Source organism: Lithobates pipiens, unplaced genomic scaffold, assembly GCF_037356315.1.
Source record: "Lithobates pipiens isolate NorthernLeopardFrog02 unplaced genomic scaffold, aLitPip1_a1.2 Scaffold_3, whole genome shotgun sequence".
NCBI lineage: Eukaryota > Metazoa > Chordata > Amphibia > Anura > Ranidae > Lithobates > Lithobates pipiens.
In genome coordinates this window covers 163823411-163835434 of record NW_027507790.1, presented here as the reverse complement: position 1 = coordinate 163835434, position 12024 = coordinate 163823411, and the positions used below count along the sequence as shown (strand labels likewise).

The 12024-nt window shown below is 39.1% G+C and overlaps 1 protein-coding gene across 2 annotated transcripts in view; it reads left to right on the top strand.

The window, feature by feature from the left end:
- Window positions 1-12024, top strand: part of VCAN (versican) — a 131248-nt gene that overhangs the window by 99094 nt on the left and 20130 nt on the right. For both annotated transcript variants that reach the window (XM_077462440.1, XM_077462442.1), the window contains 2 exons: window positions 3023-3181; window positions 3289-3371. In XM_077462440.1, coding sequence (XP_077318566.1) covers window positions 3023-3181; window positions 3289-3371 — 242 coding nt within the window. The remainder of the gene's footprint in view (window positions 1-3022; window positions 3182-3288; window positions 3372-12024) is intronic.

The window sequence follows — 12024 nt, the reverse complement described above, 5'->3', positions numbered from 1 at the left end:
TGCCATTTCACTAAATTGGTGGGGAAAAAAAAAGTTATTGATCATGTAACTTTCTCTCCTATGGCACCCTATGTCTGTAGAATAAAATAGCAAAAATATAGTGAAAGCTGAAACGTACTCACTATCTCAGGTCAGTCAGTGAAACAAGACAGCAAATACCAGCAGGACTGCTTCTGTAGCTGGTTAAAAGTTTCCCATTTTATCAGTCAGTAACAGATTTTTTGTTCCTTGTCTCTGTATTTCATTTTTTCCCTTTGCTGAGGGCTCTGCAGTGGTTTGGGAACTGGAAAAAAGTATCCCTAGCCAAATTTCCATTCTGCCAGACAAAATAAAAGTGTATTAGCGATGTAGACACACTCGTCTGGCAGGAGACTAAGTTTTGCCGCGTCAGTCCTAAATTCATTGGATTTAAAGAACTGCCAAGCAGATCGATCATGTACCACATTGTACCACAGGATGGGTGTGGGTTAATGCTCAGATTAATTTTTACTGCTTGCAGTTTGTCAAACTCTACATTTCGCTTACAACAAAATGTGCTTTAAGGTTCTAAAATGCGCTCACACCTATAAACTTCTTCAGTGATCTAATAGGTAAAACATTAAACAGCTTCTTGTATTTACGCACTTTTAAAAGTTTCCTTAGCTTGTGACTATGAATTCTTGTTGCATATGACTAAATACTGAAAAACAAATGTACCAGAACGTAAGAATGGACAAATAAGACTATTAATAATGTAGCCAATTTTCTCTTTCTTTCTTTCTTTCTTTCTTTCTTTCTTTCTTTCTTTCTTTCTTTCTTTCTTTCTTTCTTTCTTTCTTTCTTTCTTTCTTTCTTTCTTTCTCTTTCCACCATGAGTTGCAGGAAAGAAACTCACTTAGTTCCCCCATCATCACAGTCAACGTTGATGGCAGAATCCCTCCTGTGGAGCAGTGGGGCATTGTGGCAAAAATCGCATGTTGGAAATTCAACACTCTTTTTGTACCTGAGTCGATTGATGGATCAACTTAGCTACAATCAGCCTGCCCATAGATGGTTCGAATCTTAGCCTGTTTGGCAGGGACTGGTTGAGATTAGAACAGTCTATGACAATGATATTAGACCTAGTGCCCTCTGTAATTAGGTCCTAGTAACAGACTTGGTTAGACACACCCCTCCTCTACTCTACAATACAAGTCTGTGTGAGGACGTTTATAATGAAGGAAGTGACTGCTAGCTCTGGCAGCACAGACCACTGAAGTGTAAAGATAGGAAGTTCCATTTTCAATAATATTGAAAGGCATTTTAAGGCATACTAAGGAAAAAAAGTCACAAATCATTACATGCAGGGACACAGGACTATAAAGAAATTCAAGGAAAACTGGAACTGGTTGGTGGCTTTGAAAAGAAGCTCCAGTTCTTTGCTTACGTTTTTGTAAATTAGTTTGGAGGTTATTTATTTATTTTGTTGTAGTCAGGCTACTAAAAGCTGGCTTGAGATAGGATACTATGGGCAGTAGTCAGAATTGTTCTTCGTACAAAGGAATGACTTATGAGTCCTGGCACAAAGGAAGAAAGGGCTGTTAAGGGGTCTACATGCATTGAGGAATTTTTGGCTGCTGTTTAATATGCCCACATCCATGTGATACCCCTTCCCAACTGCCCAAGACTGGGGTAGCAACAGGAGTTAACTAATTCAGCATGACCAATTGATTTGATTGATCCCTCATAATCAATTAGTACAGTAGTGTTACCCAACAAATCCACAGTTGGTGGTGACTCATTTACATACTATTTTTACCCAATCTGACTATTATCGTAAAAATACTATGCCATTCAATTAACCTAAAAATAGCCTTAAAGCTAAAAACAAATCATAAGCTAGCTCCTATTTCCTAACCTGCATTGGAAAATAAAACTTGCAGTGTGATTGGAAGCACCTTTAGTGTTCATAAATAAGTCTCTAGATTATTAAACTTAACCCAAAGATATATTTGGTATCCATAGATGTTTTCAAGTATTGTTAAAAATTTAACTGCAATAAATGCGGAAATGTGTTTATTTTTTTATAAACTGGGAAAAGGATTTAATCCTCTGGGTCTCTCTAAGTTTTATTACACTTTAAACACAATTTCTTTGGTGGATTTTTCATATACAGCACTTTAGCATTTTTTTTATTATTTATTAAATTCTGTGCATAGTTGCAGAATTTTTCACACAATACCATCTGACCATCATAAGACAGATGGTCGCTGTGCTTGCTAATTTATATGCTATCATAGCATAATTGTGCTGCTTAGGCCATCGATTTACATTGAAACAAATAATAAATAGAAGCAATATTGTACATTTTTACAACATTCCATCTCCCAGTAAGCAGTGTTTTCTTGTGTAATGCTTGCTAGTGAATATATCATATACTGGTTGTCATGTTGAAATAGATTATCACTCTTGAGAAGTCTTTTGACAAGCTGGATGTGAGATATTAAATAAACCAGGTAGTTGGCATACTAACTGCTATCTAGTTCTTAAATTAGAATGAACGTGTCTATGCCTAGAGTGCAACGATGAATCATGCACACTTTGTGATTACAATTCAGCTTCAGTTGGAGATTTAAGAAACATAAATGCGAAGCCTTGGACAGCACTCTGAGGTCAATTTAAAAAATTTGCTTTGCGAATGTGTCAACATTCGTGCAAGCATAACAAATAATTCTCATAATTTTTGTAGTGTGCTTGTATCAGTTTCCCTGTTGCCTTTCACCAGGCAAATGTAACAACCCCTAACATTCGATTCTAAGAGAAAAATAGCAGATCAGAACAGAAGAACATTTGACCATGAGAGTTAATAGGCTACCCTGAGGTCCCTTGTCATGTGCTACTGTATTTTGACAAATTAACAGACGCATTATGATTCAAAACCATACACTAATACTTGTACTAAAATTCATGTCCTCACTATATGTTGAATAACCAATCCATTGCTGTATAAAAATATTTGTTCCAACGGGTAATATCTTTAACAATTTATTGCATTTTAAAACAGATACAGAGATCTGTGACTACGGCTGGCACAAATTCCAAGGACATTGCTATAAATATTTTGCCCACCGACGCACCTGGGATGCAGCTGAGAGAGAGTGTCGCGTGCAAGGAGGTCACCTAACCAGCATTTTGTCCCAGGACGAACAGAACTTTGTAAACCGTGAGTGCTAGATTATTTTAGAACTTTTTATGATGCATGATCCTTTCGCTTTTTTGTGCCTTATTACATTTTTTTTTATACCTTTTGCCTCCTCTTCTCTCTAAAAGGCTTGGGTCATGATTATCAGTGGATTGGCCTGAACGATAAGATGTTTGAGCATGATTTCCGCTGGACTGATGGAAGCACATTGGTAAGTCAGCTAAATTGTTAATATGATTTACCATAGGAATATGACTTATAAGCATTGTTTGAACTTCAAGTGAACCTGTTGCCAGATTATGGACAACAAACTAATTATATGCTTAACAAGCATTAAAATACCTCTCAAACAAAGAGCTCCCTGATGCCAAACAATGCAGACAGTGGGTAATAAATCAATCTGGAATTTCACAGCCTTTGCATTCAAGTGCCAGTGTCAGTCTGACCTGCTAACCCCACTGTACCCATCCCATTTTGACACTGTAGCCATTTAATCTCATTCTGTTCATAATCCATGCAATCTCTGTAACTGACTGGAATATAAACAGTACCTGTCATAGTACCTGATCTGATTTGATTTAGCTGTGTGTGTAATTAACAGTGTCTCAACCTGCAAGTGTACTCCTGGGAGCTGCAGGGAGGGAGCGTGGATGGCAATAAGGAATCCATGATGGTGGCATTAAGACAAAATGCAATTATACTTTTTGTCCCTTTTCCCTTACCCAACCGAACCCATCCCCTCAGCCTCCTTGGATGCATATTAATCTCAATCTGATGGCTGCCGCTTCCACTATGCATTTGCATCCAGTGCCACAAGTCTCATTATCCTATCCACACCTACTCAATACAGATCTATAGACATTATATAGGCTGTTTCCTGAGATTGCAGACAATACCATATAAGTTTGTGGGGCTGTAATGAACAGGCATAGCCAGGACAGTGAGAGTTGTAGTGTTGGATGCATACAAACACTGGACGCCTTGACCATTATATTGAGGTAAGAATGCCAAGCACTGACTGGTGTGTTCTGGTGGGGAGGGGGGACAGTCCCCCTGTTAGAACACAATAGCTCAGCAGGGATATTGCTGTATTAACATCACATAGTACAGTAAGCTCCTCAGACGCTCCCCCGCTTTTTTTTTTTTTTTTTATTCATTTGGCCCACTGGCTTCCATGAAAAAAAAAAACGAAAAAAAAAAAACATGTGTACCAGGCTTTATTCCTTTAAAGGACTCTAGGACTGCAGATTCTAGGACTTGTGTCCTCTTATGATTAGTAAGGAGTCCTCTTATGATTAGTAAGGATACCGCTTCACTTTTGATCGTCTGATAGACAAAACTAGGGTTCAATCACAAGCAAAATAAACCTGCTTGACCCAATCCATGGGGACAGCTGGAAAATCAAATAAAAAAAAATCAACAAATTGAACAACACAAATTTTTGTTTATACACCATGGTAACACATCTTTTATTGAATTGTTGCACCTTTAAATTGGTCTTTCTTTTTAGATATTTATCAATATCTTTTCTCCCAAGGCACAATGATTTTTTACCAGTAAATAGAAGTATTGCAATAATAGGCAATTTCCCAGCTGGAGAGTCTCAAACTGCCTGTCATAAAATTGTTCAGCGAGATCACTTAATCTTCAGCAAGGCTGTATCCTCTGCCGAGCCAAGTGCCACTTTTCCATAAACAGCAGATCCCGGCATTTAATTATACATAAATTTTACAGAACATAGCGTATGTTGTGCCAGGGTACACTATCTGGCAGATGGAAAGGCATTGCAGCATCTGAACTGTTCTTCCCAGCTCAGCATTTTCCCTATGCACTACACAGGAGATGATTGCCATTTTGTTAGACTCACTTAGAAACCAAAATCTAGGTATTTGGAAACGAGACAGAGTTGAGGTTTGGAAATGGTTCAATTTAATTACTTGCCTAGCTAAAGCTAAAGTTACTAAACATCACTACATAACAGAAGATTCTTTCCAGCAGGATCGCATGATACCTAAAATGATGGTTATGGGCATTAGTAGACAATTTTATCATTGTTATCAAATATATTCTATTTATGTCTGGGACTATTTTTTTAAATGCTTTCAATTTGCATGCAAATGTCTCATATTTAAATTTACAACACGCATATAAAATGGAGTGAGTTAGAGGATTGACTTCTTCCCCTTTCTGCTGGTCCACCGCTACCTGCCTGCTGTGTGGGTCTTTATACTTTCAAGTTGAAAGTGACAGTCTGAAAGCAAATAGTTTCTGCTGTGCAAAGAACACACTTAAGAAACTCCTACTGACACAATTTAATGGGGGCATTCTGTCTTAAAGTGGTTGTTAAGCCACAATCTCCTATGTTATAGTAAATTATGTGCCCCAGTGTATGTATTTTTTTTAAATAAGCTATATATCTTATTTTATAGCGCTTATGTGACTGGTCGCCTCTCTCCTCGATCTGACAGATACAGTGAGTGGGGCCGAAAAACCCCACTGATGTCAGCCAGAAGGAGTAGAGGAAAGGAGGAGAGAGGCAGCTGGTCACGTGAGCACCGAGCGGCGCCATAAAATAAGATATATAGCAGCTTATTTAAAAAAAAAAATACATATACCGGGGCACATTATTTTCTATAATAGAGGAAATTGTAGCACAAATACTCCTACTCGTTATTTTAGCAGCAGGAGGGGAGGACTGGGGAGCGGACAGAGGTGACAGGCACTTTGGATAGAGTAAGAGTGGGTTAAAACCAGTGTCAGTTTTTTTTCTCTCGGGGAGACTTGCCTTCACTTCCTGATCTGTAGAATCAATAGAGAATATATTTTCAATGTGAGGGAGCATATATCCCCATTGGAATATTTCTCCTGTGATCATGTTCTGGAAGCTCAATGTTTAGGATTTACCTCCAATTTAATTCCCGGTGACAATGGTAATCAGGGCAATTAGCGAGAGCTAATCTCCCTAACCGGGACACAGAGAGCAATACAAACTTGACATGATTCCTAATCGTTTAACCACTCTACCCAAGACTAGAAATGTTTTGCATTTGATGCATTGATAACTGTAGATAGCTACATACGGACCAAGCCAAACAAGCCAAACTAATAGATGTCCAACTGAACACAACATATACCGTAGTATAAACATCTGTACTGATATAATGAAGCAAATTAGGTAATGAATATTTTTTAAATACTTTTTTGGCCCTGACCTGAATTTAAATGGACATGTTATGAGGCTGTTTTTTCTACACAAGTTTAGCTTTGGCTTAATGTGTTTGTTTTTACATTTTTGCATTTAGTAGGGTTAAATGTCCTAACTCCATCACATATAATGGAACAGGTTGTTAACATTTTTTCGCTGTGTGTTTTGCCAAAGGCTGGAACCACCTCTTTTCCTTGGCTGAAACATCTGTATGTGTTCAACACACAGACGGAGCTCAGTCACATGACATCATTATTTCTGCAGGTTTTCCATACTGGAACTAGAAGGCCATTTCCGTCAGAACCTATATCTGCCTCAAATCTACTGGATGTGTAGACAGAGCTGTAATACTGGCTTTACATTCGGCAGTTTTGGACATTCCCATCATCTTTCAATCACAGCAATTTGCCACCCAGGGTTTGAAATGTTTTCCAGTTTTGAGCAGCCAATCAGAATTAGGGTGAGAATTACATTGTAATTGAAACCACTTCACTGCCCTGTGGCTAATAAACAGAGAAGCACAAACAGGGAAAGAACTATAACAAATAATATTTTTTTATAAAAATGCACAGCTGGAAATTATAAAATAAATCTGAATGTGAAAAAAAAAAAAATCTTATAATGGAAGTCTACAGCTACAGCACAGGTAACAATGCTAAGGGGATTGATTTACGAAAGACAAATACATCATTCATTTTGCAAGTGAAGTTGCAAGGGAATTTGCCCCACAGCTTAGAGAAGTTGGTGAAACTTTACTTTGCAAAGAATATTCAATCTTGTCCATTAGAAAATAAAAAAGAAACAGCACATGAATGGATGATGGGAATCAACAGAGCTTCACCGCATTCAGTAATCTTTGAGAAAAATTCCCTTGCACAATGCAACTTCACCTGCAAAGTGCAGGGTATAGTTTCCTTTAGTGAATCAAACCCTATGCCTTTTTCTAGAAGGTAGTTTGCCCTAAAACAAATACATATATACTCAAAATAATGACCATCACCCACCCATTTTATTCTTAATGTAATTGTAAACTATTACCTCATAAAATGGCCTATTCAGTCAAAATATTTTTGTATAACTATAAAAAAAAAACATTATAAATGTTCCCCCTTTTTGTAAATGGCTACATTTCCTCTGTTCTCAGCTGCATAAGAGCTGGGGGTAGGAGAAACAGTAACACACTAAGCTTCTCAGTGAATGGCTGTGCAGGGAGGGGCGTGTCAGGACAAGTCTGCTCATTGGAGGAGAGCAGGCAGAGTTCCCAACACAGCTAGAGAACTGGCCATGGTGTATTCTCTTGCTTAGTGTAATCAGTTTTTTAAATAGGAAAGCAAAGGGACTGGTAGGAACACCAGGAATTTCCCACAAAGGAAGCAATACAAGATATTTTTTCATACAACTACATGGTACAGCTGACACATATCAGGAATATGAAAATCTGGAGTAAGGCACCCTTTAACACAATTAAAGTGGTTGTTAAGCTACTACAATAATAACATACCATCCCCTCTGTAAAATAACATTGTTTCCCTGTGTCTCTGTTATATTAAAAAGATGCCAATCTGTACCTTATATCACAGCGTCTTCCAGTGCTTAAGTGACTCCTCAGCTCTCTCCTCTCCCCAGCTGACAGCTATAGCGGGAGGGGCCAAGAACTCCCGCTGATGTCAGCCAGGGAGAAGTGGAGGAGAGAGTAAAGAGAGCCCAGGATAAGGTACAGATTGGCATCTTTTTTATATAGCACAGACACTGGGGCACATGATGTTATTTTACAGAGTGGATGTTATGTTTTTAATGTAGTTATGATAGCAGCAGGATGGGGAGCTACGGAATGGACAGAGCTGACAAGCAGGCAGGGGAGGAGGGAGTGGATGGGGGAGAGCTGAGAGGAGAGCTACGGAAGACAGAGGTGCGTAAACTGACCACGGTGTCAGGGGTCAGCAGCCATGATTATCGTGCTCTGTTTATAGGGTGGAGGGCATAGCCAGGCAGGATCAGCCAGGTTTTTTAGGTGATAAAAAGGGGTCAAATTACACAGCACAAGCACTGTGCTGTTATTAATGCTTTAAGGGAACAGAATCTGCCAAGCACATGGTTGGCAATGTCATACATTTGTAAAAAGCTTAATAGAGAAAAGCCTATACGGCTCTACAACACAACCACAGGTGTAACACAAATTTTATTAGATGCTGTATCTGTTATGACAAAGTGAAAGCATGGGATCCTGATCTGATCTAAAGTTACATGATTTCAATATACAAGTCACTGCAAAAAATTAAATTTCTTTTACATAAGTAAAATTATTAACCCTTTTGGGACTGTTTGAACATACATATGCACTTAAAGCAGAACTACACCGCATCTGAGTACCACAAACCAAAAACGCTATTTCATTTTAATGTAGGTTTAATGCAGAAAAATGTAAAATAATGCATTTGAGTGGAAAAAATATGAATGCAATTATACACTAGAGGGAGAACCTCTAGAGGATGAAAAAGGACATGGGGTCCTAGTAGATGATAGGCTCAGCAATGGCAAGCAATGCCAAGCTGCTGCTAACAAAGCAAACAGAATATTGGCATGTGTTAAAAAGCCGATCAACTCCAGAGATAAAGCGATAATTCTCCCACTCTACAAGACTCTGGTCTGGACACACCTGGGGTATGCTGTCCAGTTCTGGGCATCAGTCTTCAGGAAGGATGTACTGGAAATGGAGCGAGTACAAAGAAGGGCAACAAAGCTAATAAAGGGTCTGGAGGATATTAGTTATGAGGAAAGGTTGGGAGCACTGAACTTATTCTCTCTGGAGAAGAGACGCTTGAAAGGGTATATGATTTCAATTTACAAACACTGTACTGGTGATCCCACAATAGGGATAAAACTTTTTGTGGAAGAGAGTTTAACAAGACACATGGTCACTCATTAAAATTAGAGGAAAAGAGATTTGACCTTAAAATACGTAGAGGGTTCTTTACTGTAAGAGTGGCAAGGATGTGGAATTAATTTCCACAGGCGGTGGTCTCAGCGGGGAGCATCGATAGTTCCAAAAAATTAGATAAGCACCTGAACGACCATAACAAAAAGGGATATACAATGTAATACTGACATAAAATCACACACATAAGTTGGACTTGATGGACTTGTGTCTTTTTTCAACCTTCACCTACTATGTAACTATGTAATTTATTTTTAATATTCAAAGCAAATTCCCCCCACCTCTGTCTCTATGCTTTATTTTTCTAAGAAATCAACTTTAGAAACAACCCTAGCATGTCTGGCCATGGCCATCTTGAGTAAGGGCAGATGATTCATGTAGCATTTTCTTCCTGGAACCCACCTGCCCTTAGCTCAGGGATGAAGGCAGGAGGGTGTGTTTAGCTGAGAAAACCCCTCCTCCCATCCTGAAGACTCCTGGGATGTATGACATCATCTGCCTAGGCCTTGAAATCAGGAAGTAGCTGAGGAAATGTAAAACGTTTAAAACAAGTAAATATGATATCTGTTCCTATCTATTTACTAATGCTAGCAGTATGATGATTAAAAATAATTAATGTTGATTGAGAGATTGAAGTTCTGCTTTAATGCTGATGATGGACACGCAAATATATTAAACAGAAAATACCAGACGTCATGTAATCTAATGTAATCCGAAGAGCTTTTCAGATTACATTAGAAAAAAAACACTTTTTTATTTTATTACATAAAAAAAAATAAAAAACACTGTTGCTAATTACCACTTACTATGGCAGTGACGTTTCTGCTTTCAGGAGTAAGATTAACTTTCTATCAAGTGGGCTGGTTTCTGTCCCATACCACATTGTCTTTAGCTAAAAGAATGCCTATAGGAAGGAAGTGTAGAGGTTGAAGATTAATCAGCCATGGTAACTTCACTACAACATAGAGAAACATGGTCTGCAAATTAGAAACAGAGACACTGTTCATTTGTATTACCATAGTATATTTACTTATTTATAACTGGATCTCCTTATTTTGGCTCATCTGTAAAACCTGATACATTGTGGCCAGTGCCTCTGTTTAAATATGACAGGTACTCTTTAAAGAGCCTCTTTTATCAAGTTAACTGTCCATGCGATTAGCTTTAAATAGAACCATGGTACTTGGCCAAAGTTATCTTTCTTCTGAGGGTAGTTGTACATAAAAACAGGGGCCTAGGCTTAATTCACAAAGCTAACACCAAGTTAAATACTTTTATTTTTTTTTAAACTGACAGTCCAATCAAATGTGGAAATTATAGTCACATGGTTGAAGATAGAGTGCCTTAACCACTTAAACAAAGCAAGAATTTCTGTATGCGTTATTGATATACTATGGTAGGCCTTTTTTGGAAGAAAAAAAAAAGGGGGAGGGAGGGGTAAAGAAAAATTTGAAATAAATGTGGGTGTCCCGCTGCCTAAACTAACCTGGGGTGGTCTGAAGAAAGTTGAGTGTAAAAAAAGAAAGAGGAGGAAGGCACGAGATCAACCGCTAGGATTAAGACAATACAATTTATTCAAGTGCAAAGTAAACAAATGCATATATAAAACCATAAAAGCTGGGTTACAAAATATACACATAAAAAGTAAAAAAAATTGACATGCCCATACAAGGGCAAATACTCAAAGTGGGCTGATGCGTTTTGGGGGAATATCCCTCTTCATCAAAGCCTTGCAAAAAAGGAGAACAATCTGTCTAGTGCTGTTGACCAACATGAAAGGACCAGCTAGTTGGGAGGTATGTCAGGTGGTGAGTGATCAGTTTTTCTATGCTCTAGACCTGTCCACATCCCAACGCTCTGCCTGTATTGTGTACAGAGATGTGTATTTGTCTTTCTGTGTGGGTCTGTCAATAGTACCTGCATCCAAGAATTGTGAGGGTGCTGCAGCCTGCAGGTATCAGTGAAAATACAGGAGGCAGATGCTTCATGCTGAAGGCACTCTCTGGCAAGAGGCTTTTCGGTCATTTTTAAAAGCATCTGCCTCCTGTATTTTCGCTCGTGCACTGATGGGCATTGATAGGTGGCAATGATGGACATCGATGGGCAGCACTGATAGGCGGCACTGACTGGCATCACTAATGGACACTGATTGGTGGCACTTGTGGGCACTGGTGGGCACTGATTGCTAGCACTGGTGGGGTGTTATTGTAATCAGGGCACTGATGATCAGTGCCCTTATTACATGTCTTGATGTCCCCTGGGAGGAGATGCCGCTGATCGGCTCTCCTCGCCACACACTCTGTCAGTGTGAGGCGATGAGAGCCGATTACTGGCATCTCCGTGTTTACATGTGACCGGCGGTGATTGGACACTGTGTCCTAGCAACATGGCGCGGAGCGCAAGAGCGTCCGTTTTGGGACAACGTCATATGACATCCTCCCAGAACAAGAGTTGCACCGCCCCTCTGTCATTTGATGGTGGGTGGAAAGCAAGCGATTAAGCAACCCATAGATGATGCAATTTTCTTTCCTGCAATCATGGGTTGCAGTAAAGAAAACTGCTGGGTTTCCCTATCAACACAGTCAGTTCTGAAACACAGTCAGTTCTTAAAATGTTTGTTTTTGAAATGTCCATTCTATTTTCAAAAGGTTGGCGGGGATAAGTTCAGTGGTGGTCTGCCATACGGGGAACAGGGGCGCTACCCCCTAATCCATGCACCTGGGA